This window comes from Leuciscus leuciscus (assembly GCF_965113295.1).
Source record: "Leuciscus leuciscus genome assembly, chromosome: 12".
Lineage (NCBI taxonomy): Eukaryota > Metazoa > Chordata > Actinopteri > Cypriniformes > Leuciscidae > Leuciscus > Leuciscus leuciscus.
In genome coordinates, this window is record NC_138736.1 from 29,374,043 (window position 1) to 29,395,135 (window position 21,093).

The window sequence follows — 21,093 nt, forward strand, 5'->3', positions numbered from 1 at the left end:
ATTTTGCTTAGAAACATGTTTTAGTAACTTTTGACAATATAATGAAAATATTACACATGACAAGTAGTATGTTTTATTAAAAGAAACCTGACTACAATGACAAGCATATAGAAATATTCAAATGTTCTACACATTATTTACAATATACATTATATTTTTGTCCCATCCAGAAATGAATATATGAATGCTCTAGGTAAACCTATATTTAACCACCTCTCAATATTCCAAAATTTCAAAGATGTCAATTGAAAATGTGTAACTATGAGATTTTGACTGGGGGTGACTAGCAGGTTGCGTAGTTATGTTTTATGTATAGCTATTTACAGATCCTTTACAGAACCAAACCTCTCTCTGAAGGCACAAATTAAGAAATCAAGACAATAAATGTGCAGTACAGAGATGATTTGAGATAAGGCATAGTGACATGACCCATGTAGCACACGGCTAGTGGGCAACAACAGTTTAAACTAAAAGAACCTGAGGGCTCAAAGAGCATGTTAGAGGAAAGAGGTATGGTAATCAACTAAACTCAAGATCAACTAAAATACAAAAACTTTTAGCCAATATTTCCTTCAAACATGCAAAAACAAAGCGTAAATAAGATAATAGTGTCAACACTTATGAAACCATCTACCTTCCAACATTATCAAAAATCAATGTACTTGTACATATGTATCTCCCATTGCATGAAGTATGTAATGTTCATAAAGGCTCGGCACGCTGCTAAGTTTTTCAGTGCAATCTGCACATTCAAATCTCTCCTCTTCTTCTTGAGCAGTCGCTTCTACCTCCATATCAACACTTGTCTCCACAAATCTAGTTTTTCTCTGATGCGTGGAGCTGTAATTACGTTCACTATTTGCCATCTCTTTTGCGGTTTCACTTGAATTTTGGTTGGTGGTTTCCTGACCTGCTGTGGCCTGAGGTAGATGTGTGCTGTCAGACTGAGCAGTGATTTCACTGTTTGGAAGTTCAGGACTGGTATTCTGAGAGTTTGAGACCTCCTCATGTTCATCAGGGTCCAAATTAATGACTGGAATCTGTACTCTGCGACTAAAGGGCACATAGAGCCTGTCAGGGTGGGAATAAACATACAGGCTTTCATCATTGGGTATGCCATCAAGTTTCAGGTTTGATATATGATTCCTTCGAGTGGAGGGTAGGGTAGATGGTGTCTCACTACCACAAGAATCTGACAATTTTGAGGTAGGTACTATTGCTGGATGGACATGACTCTTTGCATCTCTGGAATGCCGTATCTGATGAGCGTAGAGCAAATCCCCCGTTGAAAAGCTAGCTTTACATCTCTTGCATTTGTGAGGAAAATCGAGGGGCTTTGAAGGAATATCAGGGAGGGCTGGACCATGGTATGTGGTGTGCGTTTTCAAGTGTTCCTTTAAGACTCTTGTATTTGTGAATGAGAGATTGCAAGGGAGACAAATATGAGAGGTAGAACCATTGTGTAGAAGACTGTGCTTGATTAAGTTTGTTAAACTACTGAAAGTCTTAGAACAGACATCACATTTGAGACTTTTACAAAGTTGTTTATGAGACTCACATTGGTGAGCATGTAAGCTTGGCTCCTGAATGAAGGTTCTGGGACAGAGCGAACAAGCATACGCTCTCTGCCCAGCATGGTCAATCATATGTTCTTTAAAGGAGCTAAAGAAGCGAAACTGCAGATTGCACTGATTACAAGAGTAGCAACGGCTTTTTAGACGATGATGTCGCTGATGTAGCCATAGTTTACTCCACCTTTCAAAGAACTGTCCACAATGTGCACAGGTATATCTGAAACCAGGAGCATGCATTTGCAGATGAGCACTCAAAGTCCTGTACTGCTCGAATCGCTGACCACAACGTGAACACTTGAATTTCCAAAGACTCTGAGTGATTTCAATGCATTCTAGAGAGCTACTTGTGGAAGTACATCTAACATCAGAATTTGTGGGAGATTGGATAATTGGGAGCTTGATGGGTGACTGGGTAGAATACATTTTAGGAATTTCAGAGAGATCGGTCTCTTTTGTTTGTGTAGGTTCCACATCTATCGATTGAGGCAGTTGTGAGAGTTGTTCTGAGCTGGTCGGCATTTGGGAATTCAGCTGAAACCCTGTACTTGGTAGAGTCTGAGATGAGGTACACTTTAAAGGGTAGGTTTGGGTAACACCTTGCATGATTTCAGAGAGTGATGCACCACAAATCTGCTCCTCCCCACTCGACTGGCAACAAACCTCACAATGAACATTCATATCTGAATCCTTCTCATAACACTGTCCACAAGAAAAACAAATGTATGGGGGAGAGCTGGTATGCGTTTGAAGATGAAGAGTGTATTGGCACCATTTCCTGAAAAGCTGTTTGCATATTTGGCACTTGAAGAATACTGGTGTGTTCACTTGACCATCAACTCCTTGACTTACAATAAAGCCCTCAATGTTACCACTTGCCCCATCATTCCTCCTTGCAATGCAAGTTTTGGATGCCTGGTGCATCCTAAGTGCAGACAGGGCACTGAATGCATGACCGCAGTGAAAGCAGGAGAAAGGGGTCTCGCCGGCATGGTCTTGAGAATGCTTTTTTAGGGCCTTCAGCTGGTTAAAGCCTTTTCCACAAATTGAACATGCATATGGTTTCACAGGCCAGTGGCTTTTTTCATGAGCTGTGAGGCTTGGCAGGTTCCAGAACTTCTTCCCACAGTCCTTACAAGTCAAGGGCTTCTCCACTTCATGTGATTGCATGTGATTCTGCAATTTGACGTGGCTTACAAAGTTTTTCTTGCAAATAAGGCACCTGTAATTGTTTGAGGTCTCTGAACACACATCTGATAAAGTATTTTTCTTGTTCTCAATGCCCTTCTGTGGTTCAGTGTTTGTTTTTGATTCATGCAGGTGGACTTTAAAATGACATAGCAAATGTTCTTTCTGCAAGAATTTTTGGCTACAGCAAGGACAAGGAAAAGAGGTATCCTGTTTATGTACATTATGGTGAGACTTGAGTTTAGACAGTTGAGCAAAGGTTTTTCCACAGATCTTGCATTTGTAGGGTTTGTCACCTGTATGAATGCGTTGATGAATGGCGTATGCTGTAATGTGCCGAAAGGAAACACCACAGTATTTGCATGTGAGAGGTTTCTTCATTATTTCTTTAGGCTTGGATCTCATTGTTTTCTTATTAGACACCTTGTTTGGCATTACAACACATTCCTCACTCTCCTGTGTGAAGCCATCCACTTTATGTTCTGTAGATGTTTGAAATGTGTTTTCTATTTCAGACAAGTTAAGTATTTTTTTCCCTGACATTTCCACACTTTGTCCATCTGTTTCCTGAGTACATTTCAGCTCAATGTTGGGTTTAATTTTTGTGTCCAGAAAAATGTGTTCTGACTCCTCTTTGACCACACTGCTAGAAATTAAGTTGCAAATTCCACTAGAGACTCCCCCAGAGAGTCCTGTATTATCAATAAACGCAAATAAATGGTTTCCATTTGGTTCATTTTTGTTTTTTGTTGTTAATCTTTGAAGCTCTTCATGATCAGTTACAAGATCAGGGGGTAGTTCTTTAATTTTCCGTCTCTTCCGACCACGTTTTGCTCCTTTCACTACTTTAACTGTTGCCTTATTCTCAATCTTTATATCTGACAGGACATCTCCATCTTGTATAGCAGTTTTTTCTAAGAGTTTCCATTTCTTCTCTGTCGTAGGCATAGGCAAAGATGTTTTCCCTTCCTCATTGAAATCGTTTGTGGAGTTTTGAGGGATGGAATGTATATCTGCTTTTTGAAAACCGTTGACTGAAGGTTCAGATGTTCTGCTGGATACTCTCAAGCTTGACAACTTAAGTCTTTTAAAGTTCTTCCCTTTTTTATGCTTAGGTGCAGGGATGTTGTGTGGCAAGTTATCAGTAACACTCTGAAGGGATTCTGAGGGATCAGTCCCCAATTGTTTGGTAACAGTTACATTATCCACTTTCACTACCGTCCTCTTTTTAAGGGGTTGGACTTTCTGCTTCACTGGACTTGCAGCTGCTTTGACATTATTTTCTGTGCTGTCCTGACATGAAGAAAGGTCCGAGATCTGGACAGATGGAGAGATGTTATCTTCTAAATGTACTATAGATAACTTCTGTCTCTTGTTTTTAATTGAGGATGGTCTTCCTCGTCTTAGTGACTTTTGCTTAACAGTGTACTGGTCTTCACAATCATCAGGTTGCATGGAACTGGAAAGAGTCTCTGTGGTATCCTGACATGAAGAAGGGTCTAAGATCTGGACAGATGGAGAGGTGTTATCCTCTAAATATGCTATAGACAACTTCTGTTTCTTCCTTTTTATTGAGGGTGGTCTTCCTCGTCTTGGTGACTTTTGCTTAACAGTGTGCTGGCCTTCACAATCTGCAGGTTGCATGGAACTGGAAAGAGTCTCTGTGCTGTCCGGACATGAAGAGAGATCTGAGATTTGGACAGATGGAGTGGTGTTATCTTCTAAATGTGCTATAGATAACTTCTGTTTCTTGCTTTTTATTGAGGGTGGTCTTCCTCGTCTTGGTGACTTCTGCTTAACAGTGTACTGGCCTTCACAATCATCAGGTTGCATGGTACTGGAAAGAGTCTCTGTGCTGCCCGGGCATGAAGAGAGATCTGAGAACTGGACAGATGGAGTGGTGTTATCTTCTAAATGTGCTATAGATAACTTCTGTTTCTTGCTTTTTATTGAGGGTGGCCTTCCTCGTCTTGGTGACTTTTGCTTAACAGTGTGCTGGCCTTCACAATCAGCAGGTTGCATGGAACTGGAAAGAGTCTCTGTGCTGTCCTGATATGAAGAGAGATCTAAAATCTGGACAGATGGAGAGGTGTCATCTTCTAAATGTGCTATAGATAGCTTATGTTTTTTGCTTTTTATTGAGGGTGGTCTTCCTCGTCTTGGTGACTTTTGCTTAACAGTGGGCTGGCCTTCACAATCAGCAGTTTGTATGGAACTGGAAAGAGTCTCTGTGTTGTCCTGGCATAAAGAGAAATCTGAGACATGGACAGATGGAGTGGTGTTATCTTCTAAATGTGCTATAGATAACTTCTGTTTCCTGTTTTTAATTGAGGGTGGTCTTCCACGTCTTGGAGACTTTTGCTCAACAGTGTGCTGGCCTTCACAATCAGCAGGCTGCATGGAACCAGAAAGAGTCTCTCCAAGACACTCGATGTCTAAAGAGCCCTGGGTTGACACATTTTGAACAAATGGACCAGAGTTTGTTTTCTGTATGCGGGTTGATTTTCTTGATTTCATTACTGGTTCTTCTGGAATAACTGCTGTCCTCTGTGAGCTATCAGAAATTGTCATTTGTGTGTTTTGAAAATCACAGGCAATTCTGTTATCATAAGATATATCTTTATGTTCCTCATCTTTAACCGTTTGAATGAACAGGCCTGCTATCTTCTTTCGCCCAGCTTTTCTACTCTTTGTTTTAGGGGGTTTTGTGGCTTTGAGGTCTTTAATTCTACTCTCTTCCACTTCTTTTTCAGGCTGTGGTTCTACAGTCTGACCATCATGTAGTTTACAGAAATCTTGGATCTGTGTAAAGGTGACCATGACACCTGCCTCACCTGATCCAGTGTTGTTTTCTTGAGACAAAGAAACATTAGCAAAGTCATGCGTTTCTGCAATTTGCTTGGATTTTTTGGCTTTCTTCTGCTTCTGCTGGTCACAGCTTTCTGCTTCTAACGTTTCAAAATTCTCAAAGGCTACCTCCTGCACAACAGATGGCGCGTCAGACTTTCTGTCCTCTATGTGAGCCAGCTCTTGAATATTGCTTTGTTCATTATCTTCTTTTTGCCCTAGCAATTGTTTCACTTGTGTTTTCTTTGCCTTCTTCAGCGAGCTCTGAGAGCATGCAACATCTTCAGTGAAAACCTGGTTTTCAACATGACTTTCAGCTGATTCATTTAAAATGTCTGTTTTTATGCAAGGGTCTTGTGTTGCATCCTTACCCAGAGATATTGGTGGAGGCAAAAGTGCTGACAAAACCGTATGATGTTCAGCATGGTCCTCTGGTTGAACATTTCTGACTTTTAGTGTTGATGTCCTCTTTTTCATACGTTTCTTTTTCAATTCTTCTGACTTTGAATTTGTGTTTCTGTTAGAAACTGAATATTCTTGCTGCACAGTTGCTGAAAAAGACTGTTCTCTAATTTTGCTGATTGCTTGGGTAACATGCGTTTTGCGTTTGGTGACCTTTTTACTCTGTCTTTTTGTCTTCACTTTTATCTTCTTTTGGTGTACACCATCTGAATTATCCATTTCTGTAGCTGACACAGAATCAAATGGATGGAGTTCCTGTTGCATTGATTGGTCAACTTCAGGTGTATGTACTGCTTCACCTTTAATGTCAGACATGTTCTTAGATTTTTTTGGTGTGCTGTGAGCAAATGAAGTTGAAACACATTCAGTGTGCTGCAAAGTGGCTGTAGAAGTCTGCATGACAAAAAGAGCAGTTGCATGGTTGTCCTTCACTTTCTCTGCAATTGCATTTTCCACAAGTCTTTTTTCTTTTAAAATCATCTGTGAACTGGAGGCCCCTGTGTCTGCTCTAGATTCTGAGGTTATTGCAACAAAATCTTCATGCTGGTTTACATTGAGTATTTCTTCTGCCTCGTTTTTTATTTTGGTTACAATCTTTTTTCTTGGCTTTTTCAGTGTTTTGGTTTGTCTAAAACAGCTTGAAGAGTCAATCTTTAAAGGTGAAATAGAATTGTCTTGTGTCACAAATGCTAATAAAGATGTGTCTTCAACCAAATTATCATTTAAGTGGTTGTCATTTGCTTTGTTTCGAGAGGGACTTTTAACTTTCACAGTCTTTTCTGGATTTGAAACCACAATAGATGCAACATCTTCTGAAGGCAGTACAGTCACATCTTCCTTTTGGCTAGTATTGGATGTTTGTTCCTCAATAAATTTGATTTTTGTCTTTCTCCTTTTACTTGACGTCTTTTCTGTTTTCTTTTGGCTGACACCTGAAATGTCAGTTGCTGTAGAAGACATAGAATCAACAGAAGAAATTGACTGATTCAAATGAACATTTTCACAGCTCTCACTGACTGTGTTATGAGAAAAAATTGTGTCAAATGTTTTTCTTGGACTGAACCTTCTTATAGTTGGTTGCACAATGCTGGCATCCGATTCTGAGAGTGGATTCAAAACACTCTGTTGAGCTGTTGTTTGGTCAACTGTAGGTATCTGTACTGCTTTACATTTAATATCTGACCATTTGTTTTTCAGTGACTTCCTTTGCGTGCTGAGAACAACTGGTGACTCAACTTCAGTTCCCGCAGTTGAATCTATTTGCTTCAGAGTGGCTATAGAAGGTTGTATGTCCAAAAGAGTAGTGTCACAATCATCTGTTCTAGTAGCCTTCTTTACAGATCTTTTTACTTTCAAAGTCCTTTTATTGGAAATCACCATGTGTTCCTTGGATTTTGATAATGGTAAGGGAATATCCTCTTGTTGGGATTGTGTTGCCTTGATATCTGCTCTCTTCTTTTGCTTTGATTTCTTTGGGTTTTTCTCAGGGCTTAGAATGTTTGAATATTCAGTCACTGAGGTTGAAACCGAATCTGCTTGACTCACAGACTCTAGAAAAGACTGACTATTAAGCAGACTAGTCTCATGCTCATCATTTTTGTCTTTAGAAGCTTTTATACCAGGTCTTCTCACCTTCTGATGCTTCTTCAAGTCCTTTAAGTCTGCCTCAACTTCCGTAAATGTTGTGGGTTCATCATGTGGATCACCTTTGCTTTGTAGTGTTTGCAGAGCATATTTTTTTGTTTGCAATGTTTTATTTTTTGTAGATTTTTCTGGACTGCACTCATCAATACTGGACTCTAATCTAGAGGTGGCCTGTTGGATTATTGCTGGGTTACCGACTTCTTTTATCAGGGTGGCGTCACTGACCTGAAAATGTGATGTACAGTCCTCTTCTGAGGACAAGACAGTGCCTTGAGACAAACACTGATGGCTAAATCTAGCAGATTTTTTTGCTTTTAAACGTAACCTTGTTTTGTTCTTCAGTTTCCTTCTAGAAACAGCCTTCCTGTCGATCATAGTGGTTGACATTGCTTTTACCAGAGAGGTTTCAGAGCATTTATGATCTGGTTTTTGTGAGGTCTCTGCTGTATCCGCCACTAGCTCAAGTTGTGTCCGCAGTTGTGATTTTCTTCTAGATGAAGGTGGGCTTACATCACTATTTGCAATTAAGTCCTCCTCTTTCAGTGCAGTACTGTCATGATTAGTCAATGAAAAGTTTTGATTAGTGTCTTCACATTCAATTGTGTCTGGTTTGTCAGCACTGTCCGAAATTACTGATCTATACACAGAACAATCATCTCTTTTATTAGATTTGTGTATTGGTCCAATTAATTCCTCAAGTTCAGATTTTTTTCTTTTTCTTGCTTTCTTATGCTTTTGCAATGCTTTCTGTAGGTTAAGCTGAGAGGAGCAATCGATCCTTGACGTGGGAGAAGGTGGAGCTGCATGAGCATTCTCAGTAGGTGGAGGAATGCTGCTTTCTGAAGTAATGTTGAGAAATGTCCGAATTTCAGAGTTTTGTTTCTTTTCATCACAAGGCAGAAGAACTGTACTTGGATTTAATTTGCCACTTTCCTCTGGTTCTATCTGAGAATCCTTAAATGTATGATCAAGGTGAATTTTGTTGGATACAACAGTTTGATCTGGTACCGTCTCTGATCCTGAAGAAAAGTTCTGAATTTCAGGGGCATATTCTGTTTCCATCTTTAGACTGAGTTCAGCATTTTTTGTGTTAACTGGTGTCTTTTGAAAAACAGTTTGAATTTGTCCTGGTGCAGACAGGCTGCTCTCTGAGTTCCCATCTTCTGTTGGAATCTGCAGTTTTGAGTTTTCACATTCGACCACAGCTGTATTTTGACTGCCCACTGAGGCTGGAGAGAGAACAAGATCATGATCTTGGTTTTTTAGTTTACTGCCAAAGTACTGAGTGTCAGGAAGACATGCAGCACTTTGCTCTATTAATGTAGTCTCAGAGGCATGCAGATTGCTTGTGTTTACCCTCTTGACTTGCACATCATGCTGTAAGGAATGATCATTGGAGTTAACTGAAGCGTTTCCATCTGTAACCTCAACTTGGTGACAGTCCTTTTGAAGATCAAGGTGATGAAGACCATGTACAGAAGAACCTTCAAGAACAGTTTTATTGTTTACTGTTGCATGTTTGAAGCAAATATTTGTGCCCGCAGTTTTTCTAGGACTGACATCTTTGCACGACTTGGGTCCTTGTGTTGTTCCCTGGAGGATGTGTTCATCAGACTGCTTGACCGAAGGAATACTTAGGAGCTCTTCACTTTTCATAAAACCTTCTGATGAAGAAAAAGGAGTGTATGAACTCCTATTAAATCCTGGTAAAAACCCTGGCTCATTTTCTCTGATTCCAGTCGTTCCAAGTTCCTCTTTGCCTAGAGATGTTCCAACAACTAATATGCTTGGTTCATCATTTTCCCCCTGCAAATAGATGAGACAATAAATTGATTATTTGTTCTTTGATTGCTTGCATGCTGTTTTATAAAATCTACATTCAAAAGACTTTTGATATCAGCTCCTACCATTTCCAGAACATCTTTCTTTTTACTGATGCCATCTGACAACATTGAAATAAAGGAATCCGGTTCTCCTTTCACTCCTTGACCATCCTGCTTCTCATTTAGTTTGGATCCTGCTATCTTATAGTGGTCCATTAATGTAAATTTTGCCTCAGTTTCAGGTCCTTTATATACAGGATTTAAGTCCATTAAGGGGCCACATACATCCATGGATAAAGGCTGTTCCATTTCCATTCCATTACTCATCTCTAGAGCATCTTTGATCACTGATGTCCAATTACAGTTTCCTTGGGCCACCTCTCGGTCCTGTGAAAAAAATAATGGAGGTGACAATGGAGAAATAACATTTATTTTGGTTGTGCGCTGTAGAGGTCACATACCTTTTCTTGAGGCACATATTGGGCACATCTGGGTGGAAGCATGTGTGTCACACTAGTTGATGCTTCACACAGAGGGTCTTTCAGAAAATTGCTTTTTTCCCTTCTCTCCACTACTATCTTTTCATCCACTGCAGTACCAGGTTTAACGAGAGAATTATTATTGGGAGAATACGAATATTTAACAGAGCTTGTTGTCATTTCTGAGGAAGTTCCATGGTAATCTGGTAACAAAGCCTTAAATGCACCACTCATACAAGATGACAGCGAGGAAATGGGTTCTCCAGCAGCAGAGCTGTCTTCTATCAAGTCATGATCCTAAAAAAAAGGGGTAAAAAATATATATTTAAGCTTAGAAGTGAGGAGCTGGATGCAACCTAATAATGTTGCTATTCAGCCTCACAATTGATATATCACTTACCTTTGGCTGTGTTTGGAGCCAGGTACTGTGGGAGAACTCTTCTGTTCTTTCTCCGTAATTCCCCTCAGCCATTACTTTATCATAATGTACAGATATATAGTTATTGTAACCTACCTCCTGACGTTCCCCTGCTATATTATAGGGAACACTGCTGTTATGGCTTCCATGTTTATTCCATGGTGGTAACTTGTCGTCCATGGTACCCAAAGGGTTGATATGATTTAGAATACTCTCATAAAATGCCTGTAAGGGGGGAAATAGTTTAGATTTAGAAATTAGAATCAGTTTAAAGCTAACAATTAAAAAAAAAAATTAAAAAAAAAATTTCAGAAAACAAACAAGGCAAAACATGATGTGTGTGTTAAACAACAAACATAGCAGACTCTTTATTAATTTTCGTTCCATTTCGTCCCACTATTGTATTTTCTGGTGCATTTACTTATATTCTTTCTTTTGTTTTGTGTCTATTGTGACTTTCTTTTACAAGCAACATGGTTAATCATAATAAATGTCAAGATCTGAGAATGTTTTTAGATTAAAAAAAACGTTTACAACCAAAATGAGTATTATTTGCAGACTTTACACATTTTTTTGATTTTACACATTTTTAATATTTAAAAATAAATTATATTTAATTCTAATTCTAATATATTATAATTATATTGTAATGAAAACCCATGGTTTAGCACTGCTTGTTCACACACCTTAGATTTGTAAAAAGACAAAAAATAAGCGTGTAAAGCTGTGGAAAAGTCGGAGTTTACAACCAACACAGACAACAACCAATAAAACACAGACCTACAATACACTCATCATACAGACAAATTTATTTTAAAATAGGAGTATAAAAAAAAACAGTTGATTTATTTTAACAAATATAACCCTATGAAAATAATCTCCCAAAAATCTTATCATTAGAGACTACTAACCACCATCATTAAATCAAACGCTTAAAATGTGTGGATTAATGATGCGGTTATATCCACAAATAATACGCGGCTCAGGCGGGCCAAGTAATAAAAAATTATTCCAAATTAGGTGGATAAGAGATAAATCATTAACGTGTTGATTTTAATAAAGACACGTAACTGTCATTTCACAGCAAAACGCAAAGAACTTGCTCATTCTTTTACTTTTGTTTTCAACAACAATGTATAGCTTATCTCTTCAGAGAAAACCAATCAAGGAAAACAGAGCACCTCCTAGTGGACAGTACATAAAACACAAAGGGAAAAAACCCACGAAAAATTGCTTAACTTAACATCCTTAACTAAAAATATACAGAAATGATTCTGATAAAAGTGTTTTCCAACATTACGTTGGAAATATTAAAGATTTTTCGTCAGGCACTAATTTGCAGACTCTCATTAAGCTACGCAGTTTTTCAGAACACCCAAGAGTCTGAAGTGGATGTTGGTCAACAAAAATACTTCAGGAAATAATATATGCACACATCACAACTTATTCAGAGAAATGATGCTGACTGTGTATGGATTTAAAGACATGAAGCTATTTTCAAGCATTATACTTTTGCTCCAAGCATGATGATGCATGGTAAACTTTTTTTAATATAATATGGTGCAATTTAGTAATAGGGGATTGTATAATATTTAATGTATATTTCAATCAATTGGTCTGAATCCCAGATAAGTTAATGCTTAATATTTCCTGCATAATTACATACATAAAGAGACCTATTAGTATTTTGTTTTAGTTCAGTTACCCGAGTCAGCAGCGTGCAGTAGACACACCAATCTTTATGATTTATATATATCTATAGGCCTATATCACTTATCCTTCCCAAAAAGATCATAAACATTAGCATTAGCAATAATGTTCCAAGTATCAATGTACATACAAATATTTTAAAAACTATTCCTGTGCGACTGATACGATGCAAATCGGGTGATTTTAGGCCATTGTTTTGGCAATAAGGAATGGTAAAATGGCCGCTCGAACACTTCTGGTGGCTTCACTGCCTGAACGCAATGAGAAATCCAGACATATAGATCAGTGATCTGAACACGAAGTTGAACAGGCAGAGAGGCTAACGAACAGTGGCAAACCAATCTTGTGTGGCATTTGAATTCTCCACTGTAATGCGATCTCATGTGTAACACAGCACATTGATTGGATTAAAATAGTTTATTCTCATGAATAATATAGAGAAACCAATGACGTAGACGTGTACTCTCCAGCCACGGCAGCCAATCACCACTCCAAATTAACACAAATAGGCTACTTCACCTTTCGTGATGTTGGTTCAACTTTGCTTTTTAAACCAGAAGTTTCAAAAAAGCTTCAGAAGGTTTGGAACGAAATAGTGTACAAATAACCCATTTTCCCTTAATAAACATAATGAGTGCTACTGTTTTAGGGTTTCATGATACTTTTAAGTGTCAGAAAATAGAACACACTGCTTGACCAAGACATTACATTTTGGCAAATGAAGATGACCATCTTGACTGCTCCATAAAGTTATAATACTCTCCTATAATTTATTTAATTTTAATCTCCATGCCTGCATCTTGTATGGCAACATATTCAAGTCTGAAACTGCCCCAACAATAGTCGACATACCTCTATGGCACAGAGTAAGGAGGTAATGGTAAGACACATTTTTGTAACATCTTTGTTTCCATCCATTTAACAAAAATTTCTATTTAATTTTAGTTTTCAGTAATGGAATTTTTTTGGGGGGGTGCAGCATTACAGTGTGCAAAATGATAAATGAATTCATCAAATTAGGTAAACACAATTATGATCTTGTAAATATATATTTGTTGGTGCAAATCACTCACTTAAAGTTACTTGTATTGGTTAAAGGGTTTATTTTACTTGCGTAAAAGATTAACAAACACTGAGACAGAAATTCCAACCAGGACTCCATAAATATGCGTCCTGACAAACGAGACTCCACAGGTGATTATTTTGATATTTTTTTTCATGTTCATTTCAAAAACACAAGAGGAGAAAGAATATTACTGAACGGAACTAAATTGTTTGCGAAACAAACACGGGAGTTAGGATTCAACGTGATCAGCTTATTGTGCAGTCGACCGTAAAATATTCCCAAAAGGCGTATACTACTAATGCACAAACAGTATTCAAATAATAATTCGTAAGTTTTGTTTGGCTAAGTTTGTTTGTTGGTCGCGCCAAAATCTTAGCTGTGTGCTAATTTGCAAACTAAACCTTATTGAAATTATATAAACTTACATGCAACACGACTTATATGCATGCTCTGTAAAAACCCCGTCTGTGGTCTGCTCGATAAAGCAGTTCTGGAAACCATTTTTTTGTATTCCTTAATAAATTAATAAAAATTAAAAGCCACTGGGTGAAAACACAGTGGGCTAATGCACTCACCGCATCGGTCGGCGCGCTTAATCCATGTCTCGCTCGCGGTCATTTATCGTTTGCTGTTATAAGTATGCCCGTTAGTCTCATGGCGTTATTACTTCAATAGTAGTGTCGTGTAAATTATCTTTCGTGTTGAATTAATCTGCTAATGTTCCTCGTGGTGGTCTGTTATGGGGTCCTCCTGGTGTATCCAAACAACACAACATCCGTAATAGACCGGAAGACCGAGAGGTCTGTGTGATGTGCGAGACTTGTCGGGATTTCATTTGTGTGTTGGGGAGTGCATATTCATAAACCCACACAATTTATCGTATTATAAGGGGCAAGGAAAAATGATATTTGATAAAAAGGAGAATTTAAAATCTAGTTCAAAAACGTTATAAACTGGAATATTTGTTTTTACCTTGGTTTGAAAAACGTTACCTTTTCAAAAAAGTTATTTATTATTAACATTATAAAACACTGCTTATTTTTTGTCATAATAAAAATAAATACGTACCAAACTATGCCAACATTTCTTCCAAAAAAAATAAATAAAAAAATCCAGCCTTTAAACTTATATAAATATCCGGACAGTTGTATGACATATTTTGATTCTATGACCCACAAAAATATAAAAATGACTTTAATTCAGAAACAAAAATTGCGTTGCTATAGTTGCTTTTTTCGAAAAGTAATGTGTTACTTTTGCGTTACTTTTTTTTTCACCTGGGCTGGGCTTGTTTTTTTATAACAAAAAAGTTATATTTTTGGGCAAATATAAAGACCCTTTTTACACCAAAAGTGAAATAATAAGCCTCAATGAAATGCTGAAGGACACTTACTTAACCAACAAAAACTAAACAATCTATAGTCGTTTTTGCTTATGTTTTAACTGAATCATCGAAGGTCAGAAGCAAGTACATTGGTCAATAAAGTGAGATTAAATGCATAAAAATGTATGTTTTAAGTAACATTTAGTTATTGAAGGTTTGCATAGTATTCTGATTCTGCATTTCACTGATTTTATTCATTTTGAAGAATATTTAATCTTTTTTTATGCAAGTGAGATGAGTAAATGCACACTCTCATTTAGTCTAGAACTACAATAACCATCATGTTTACACACACACACACTCACACTCACACACAACCCCTCTGCACTTATGATTCGTTTCAACATGGGGACAGGAGAGCTGTCAGTCAATAAATGGGAAAACAAAGTAACTTGCGTTACTTATTTGAAAAAGTAACTCAGATATTTTGTTGTAAATGTTAAAAGTAATGCGTTACTTTACTAGTTACTTGAAAAAGTAATCTGATTACATAACTCAAGTTACTTGTAATGAGTTTCCCCCAACACTGAAAATAAGTGACGTCATTGACCCATGAACATGTAGAATGAACTAACAATATATGTGTATAACAAGGATAGCCTACTCGTACTCATTAATACATGCTGTTTTTATTAAGCTTTATATTGCATAGTCTACATCTGTAGCTACATACATGTAGTACTAATGGTAGCCTAGATATATTTTTACTCATTACCTTTACATTTCCAATACATTTCTGTAAGCAAAGTTAAATGAAAAAGTCAATCCAATCATTTTTCTGAGACCTCATTCTTATGCACTTGTATTAATAGCCCAGTTGCTTCTGGACTTGAGAGAAATAGGGCTCAAACCAATTTTGTAGCTCCTCTGCCTTTTCCTGAAGAGTGTTACCCATATTTGCTGTGGTCTTCTCAATTTGCTCTCTCAGGCTCTGCATTTGTGATTCCAGTTTCTCTTTTATTCCTTCACCCTGGCTTCTCAGCACTTCTCCCAGAGATGTCAGCTTCTCTTCAGCACGCTTTTGCATTGAAGTGAAGTACGGCTCAAGACGACCCTTCACATCCTCCATATTCTGAGCAGCACGAGACCGAACCTCCTCAAAGTATGTTTCCATTTTCCTTTAGATCAGAGGACAAATTGCTCAAAATTTAGATGTTCATAGAATATTGCAGTATAACTTTATATATGCAATTCTTATAATATATATTTTGTAAATGTAATCTAATTATAAAATAGTGCATATCTATGTTACTAATACCGGTTTGGTAATATATTACACGTTTTTTTTCCATTTTAAACTAAACTTATATCATATTTCATAACATCATTTAATATATTTCTTAACATATCATATTTTATATTATATTTCCCTTCCACAGAAGTAAAAATATCAAAATCAAAATGTGATTATTATTTTTTTCTTAAACTGATGAGGCATATTAAACAATGATTCCTTTTACTATTAAACTAAATAATCTTAATATGAACATTAAGTTATTATGTTTGCTTTATACACTACCATTCAAAAGTTTGGGTTCAGTACGAGCTTTTTGTTTTTTAAAGAATTCTTTTGTGCTCGACAAGGCTACATTTATTTGATCAAAAGTAGAGTAAATGAGTAATATTGTGAAATATGATTACAATTTAAAATAACATTTTATATAAACATATGATAAAATTAAACTTAATAAAACTTATTACTGTGATGGCAGAGCTTAATTTTTTAGCAGGCGTTATTCAAGTTCTAATATGCTGATTTAGTGCTCAAGAAATGTTTCTTATTATTATTGTTAAAAACAGTTGCGCTGCTTAATATTTTTGTGGAAACAGTGACGCTTAGAAAGTTGAAAAACCTGCGTTTATTTGAAATAGAACTTCAAATCATTTTGATAAATTTTGAAGAAGAAATCTTTTTTTTTTTTATCATTTAAATGCATGCTTGTTAAATATGCCAATTAATTCCTAAAAAAAAAAACGTTCTCAACGGTAGTGTACTTTGTATAGAAGTGGCGCAATAGTAGCTCATGTAATTAAGCTTGATACCATGACTCACTTGTTGATCTCTTGGATGTCCTTGTTAAAACGTTTCCTTAATTTCTTGGCATAGGTGTTGACCCTGTTCTTGACGTCTTCAGCGTTCTGTTCCACCATAGTCCGGAGCTCCTGGCTGTATTCAGTGGCACGATCCTTAGCTTCCTCCATGTGTGTGCGGAGTTTGCTGGTCAGCAGTTGCAGATCTTCATTGAATCTCTCGGCAGTCTCCTGCGCATAGGGGCCCAGTTTGGAGTGAATGTCATCTTTATACATTTCCAGGTCCATCATGGTGTCACCGATCAGTGTGCTGCAAAGAATTTGAAATGAATCTATCATATATCAGCTTTCTTGAAACTTGACTTTCCATCATGTCTTTGCAAATTGAGTTGCTCAAATGTTTGCTCAGCGGTAGCATTTACTCACTCTAATTCTCTGCCGAGCTGAGTGGCCTTGATGTTGTCCCTCATCTCCTCAGCCCTAGAAGTCAGCTCAGACACACGGTTCCAGAACTGATCCACTGCCTTTTCCCAGTGGCTTTTTGGCTCATCCTGAAACAGGAAGTTCCCTTGGCAGCCTGTAAAGTCAGAATGGAGACCAAATATTCTTTAGCGCTTGGAATATTTGTCAATGGAGTCCCATGGTTGTAGATACACCATTTGTACAGTCAAGGTCTCAATGAAATCCATCACATAATCCGTTCAAAGTAATCCAAGTTCTAAGCATATGTATCAAATCAAACTATCAGCCTCTGTTGAATAAGCATACAGTTAATAAACTGTATGTGAAGACTGGCATTGTTGATTGTCGCTTACCTGAAATTACAGCGAGGGCGAGGATTACAGCCACAAACTTCATGATTGGTTTTGGACAGTACACCAGACAGATCTTCCAATGTGTTCTGTAACGAGAGTTTTTGAAACAGCTGGTATTTATATGACTTGGATCACAGTCATGTTGATAGCCATAATGTGACTATGAACAAGTGAATTGGCAGCCTGTGTCCAAAGTTCTTCTCTTGAGATACTTGTTTATCGCAGTATTCAATTCCACGTAGCATGATTAAGGTTCCAAAGGGACAAGATGTGCTATAAATCAAAACTGTTTTGTTAATAATGAATGTAGTCCATTTGTTTAGGTGATCTTGCCAGCTCAGTGAAAGCACAGAACCAATTTGAACACTGTTATTGAGCACAACTGAATTATGGTAAATTCAAAACAATCAAGACAATAATGTAATTTGTAAGTAAATGTTAAAAATGGTAATATCTCATTATTATGTAACAAGACATTTGCTACTAAAAAGACATCTTGCCTTGCATGATTCAAGGATCAAAGCTTATCATTTATCTCTCTTCTCTCTACCATTTGATCACTTTGTACTTCACATTCAACCCATTTGGAATGAGCATTGTAATGCGTTCTTTGTGTTCTGATTAAATGATTTGTCACAATTTTTCTTTTGTCAGATCAACTTAGATAATTTATATGGTTCAGATAACATAATAGTTAGATTTTCTGTTGATTAAACCAATTTCCTTCATTGTATTAACTCAAAATTTTAAGGGCAACAAGATTACTTACTTTTTTAAGTTAAACCAACAATATTTTTTACAGTGTAAGAACATGTTTAACCTATGTATCCATGTTTTCTTCTCTCCATCTATTATCGGCTTCTTTTTACAGACGGTTTTATTTTCAACGTCCACTTTACAATTACCCCTCAATTACTAGAAATATCACTGTATTATAAAATAACTAAAACATAAGACACCATGTCAGCAAACTGCTATCATCTCACAAGAGAGAATGAGTCTATTATCTTGAGCATTTCTTACATGAAGACTTTGTGCAAGAAGGCTGTGATAAACGGCTGTGACTCATGTATCACACATAATAAATAGATTAAATAATAGGTTGTTTTGATAAAGGTATCTGTGTAATAGGTCTCAATTGGAGTATAAATATAAATTTGCAGGCACTGATACACTGTCATTTGCACAATTGACATTATATGACTTATTGCATGTTTATCACATTTATTAGTATTACCTAACATACAGGTGTTGGACAATGAAACTGAAACACTGGCCAGTATAGTGGTGGAGGCTTCACTATATATGCGTGGCCTGATGGCCAGTCTTCACTTATTTCACATTCCATCAGTAAGAGCAAGAGTGTGAAGGTTGAATTTGCAAAAACCACATCACAGCTGTACGTAAAATGTCCTAAAGAATTTCTATGGTGTTTCTGACCTAAACCTTCGGGATTAGTCTTAAAATGGGTGCAGGGCAGAAACTGCCTGTAGACCAATGAGAGTTCATATAATTCTCACACTTGAGGTGTCTGCCAGTTACCACCCTTATCTAGTGGTGTTAGACATTTGTTTGTGCTTGTTTGTTTGTTCCTAGATTCAATCAAAATGTAGCAAACATTTCTCCACGATTGCAGTCAGAGAGGGGGCCCGCCATAAAACTGGGCCCTGGAATGTACTGTTCATTGCACTTTTTGATGTCGGCAAATATATGATGATGCGTTTTAAAATCTTTTTTGATTTTTAAAGTTATGTAGTGTATTCCAGCCTTACGTAATCACACTAGGGGTGAAATAAAAGTTCTAAAGCCTCACACATACAAGATCTTGAACATGGACCACAACATTAGAAATTAGAGATGTTTAAAAACCTTTCATACTTGGGATTGGGATAAAATAATGCCTGCTGGAAAGTTTGCAGTGTGTGTGTGCTCCTAATGTGTGTGCGCTAACTTGGATGGGTTAAGTGTAGAGGACAAATTCCAAGTATGGGTTCACTTCACTTCAAGATTATTGGAGAGGCATTTGCATTGTCTCCAAATGTATATCTCTTGATGTATAGTATTTTTTGCATTTATTTGGCTAAAAACAAAGTATAATACTGTTATGGTCAACTGCACAGGGTACCTTCAGTCAAAATGTCGATAGGTCAAGTTCCTACACATCTGCCATTAGATAAACTCACTTATGAGTCTTACATCAAATGTCTTATGTTTTTTCTTCTTTATTTCCTTCCTTCCTTGTTTTGGTAAGCTAATGAATGACTGTACATGCTATCATGAGATGATATTGTGAAATATCTTTTAAAAAATGTGGATATCAATCATAGTGCTTACATTATTTTATTTAGCAATTTTTTGAAAAACATACATGAGCATCAAAGAAATATATTAGGTGAACCCCCAATGGTAACAGAAGCACCCTTTTGCGTTTCCAAAAGGTCTCCATAAAGTCTCTAAGGTCTTTCAAGAGTGCTGATCTTGTCAAAAGACTCCCAGAGAGCTGTTAACTGGGCCTTCAGGTCCTGTGCGTATGGATCCAGTTTTCTCAGCTCCTCTGAATACGGAGCCAGATTCTTCTGAAGCTCCTGACTTCCCTGGGTCAGCTGACTCTGAAAGCTTTGGGCTAATGGAGTCATGCTCATCTGAAACTCCAAAAAGTGTTGGTCCAGTTTCTGCTTCAGCTCCTCAGTTTGAGGACCCATTTCCATGAAACTTCTCTCCAGTTTTGCCTTCAGCTCCTCAGCCCCCTGAACCAGAGTAGATTTCAGGGCTTCAGAATTCAGGGTCTCTGCATACGAGGCCACATCCTTTTTCAGCCGCTCAACCTGCTCCTCAATATCAACTCTGATCTCCTCAACATAAGGCTTGAGCTGGGAATGCACAGATGTCATTTCCTGTTCCAGGCGCAGTTTCAACTGATCCGCATCCTGGGAAAGTTTGTCCAGAAGCTTTTGTGTCAGATGAGTTACTTGACTTTGAATGGCCAGGGTGTATCCATTGATGGCATCAGCACTTTTAGAGATCCTGTCACTGTGGAGAAACAGAGATGGATGTTTGTGTTCTTCAAAGTTTTATGATTTGTTTCATAGACAGTTTATCAGGTCATCATCTCATTTACTACATACTTACTTGATTTCTTGACCCAGTTCTGATTTTCTAATCACCTGCAGTGTGTCCTCAGCTGTGAGAGTTGCCTGAGACACATAATTCCAGAATGCGTTCTTCACAAGATCCATACTGCTCTCTGGTCGGTCCTGCCATATAATACTGGCATGGCAACCTAATGGATTCAAGAAATATATGTAAATAAACACATATAAGCTGATTATTTTCTGACCAGTTTTGAGAGTGAAAAAAACATAATTTTTAAGAATTTAGTAAAATTCTATGAATGCTTACCAGAGAAAGCTGCAATAACAAACACTGCAAGAATCTTCATGGTTATCTGCCAACTCTACAAGAAAAAATTATTTTGTCAGACAAGACCACTATGAATATTTTTGTCTAGCTTTCACTTTACTGAAAAGGACACAAGTATGCATTCATTTTGGTTTTTGTCCAGTTCCTCACCTTTCTCTTGTCCTCTTCTGTGTGTAAGTGTTGAGAATGTATCAGCACTGTATATAAATGGATTGCAGAGCTCTGATAAAGGCAG

The 21,093-nt window shown here is 37.3% G+C and overlaps 2 protein-coding genes and 1 long non-coding RNA gene across 4 annotated transcripts; all 3 read right to left on the minus strand.

The window, feature by feature from the left end:
• Positions 1–59: 59 nt before the first annotated feature.
• Positions 60–13,998, minus strand: LOC309511032. Of its 2 annotated transcripts, none has more exons than XR_014210486.1 (5): positions 13,784–13,998; positions 10,529–10,657; positions 9,997–10,311; positions 9,620–9,922; positions 60–9,518 (listed from the first exon to the last, which is right to left on the minus strand). It is a non-coding gene; the product is annotated as an uncharacterized lncRNA (long non-coding RNA). The 2 variants fall into 2 exon arrangements; XR_014210487.1 differs by having other exon boundaries at positions 10,415–10,657.
• A 1,204-nt stretch (positions 13,999–15,202) lies between these two features.
• On the minus strand, positions 15,203–17,594 carry apoea (apolipoprotein Ea). The gene is made up of 4 exons (XM_082185494.1): positions 17,439–17,594; positions 17,050–17,200; positions 16,646–16,933; positions 15,203–15,710 (listed from the first exon to the last, which is right to left on the minus strand). Exons 1-4 carry the CDS (start codon positions 17,479–17,481, stop codon positions 15,398–15,400), a joined length of 795 nt encoding a protein of 264 aa, XP_082041620.1. The 5' UTR covers positions 17,482–17,594; the 3' UTR covers positions 15,203–15,397.
• Positions 17,595–19,308: 1,714 nt separating this feature from the next.
• Positions 19,309–21,091, minus strand: apoa4a (apolipoprotein A-IV a). The gene is made up of 4 exons (XM_082185276.1): positions 21,009–21,091; positions 20,838–20,892; positions 20,568–20,718; positions 19,309–20,468 (listed from the first exon to the last, which is right to left on the minus strand). The coding sequence occupies exons 2-4, from the start codon at positions 20,875–20,877 to the stop codon at positions 19,892–19,894; spliced, it is 768 nt and encodes a 255-aa protein (XP_082041402.1). The 5' UTR covers positions 20,878–20,892; positions 21,009–21,091; the 3' UTR covers positions 19,309–19,891.
• Between the last annotated feature and the right edge of the window lie 2 nt (positions 21,092–21,093).

Excerpts from the sequence above, each read along its gene's own strand:
- apoea (XM_082185494.1), bottom strand. The coding sequence starts at position 17,481 with ATGAAGTTTGTGGCTGTAATCCTCGCCCTCGCTGTAATTTCAG. Across the intron at positions 17,201-17,438 it reads CGCCCTCGCTGTAATTTCAG|GCTGCCAAGGGAACTTCCTG; the intron begins GTAAGCGACAAT and ends CTGACTTTACAG. Across the intron at positions 15,711-16,645 it reads GACATCCAAGAGATCAACAA|GAAAATGGAAACATACTTTG; the intron begins GTGAGTCATGGT and ends TCTGATCTAAAG.
- apoa4a (XM_082185276.1), bottom strand. The coding sequence starts at position 20,877 with ATGAAGATTCTTGCAGTGTTTGTTATTGCAGCTTTCTCTG. Across the intron at positions 20,719-20,837 it reads TGTTATTGCAGCTTTCTCTG|GTTGCCATGCCAGTATTATA; the intron begins GTAAGCATTCAT and ends TGAATCCATTAG. Across the intron at positions 20,469-20,567 it reads GAACTGGGTCAAGAAATCAA|TGACAGGATCTCTAAAAGTG; the intron begins GTAAGTATGTAG and ends GTTTCTCCACAG.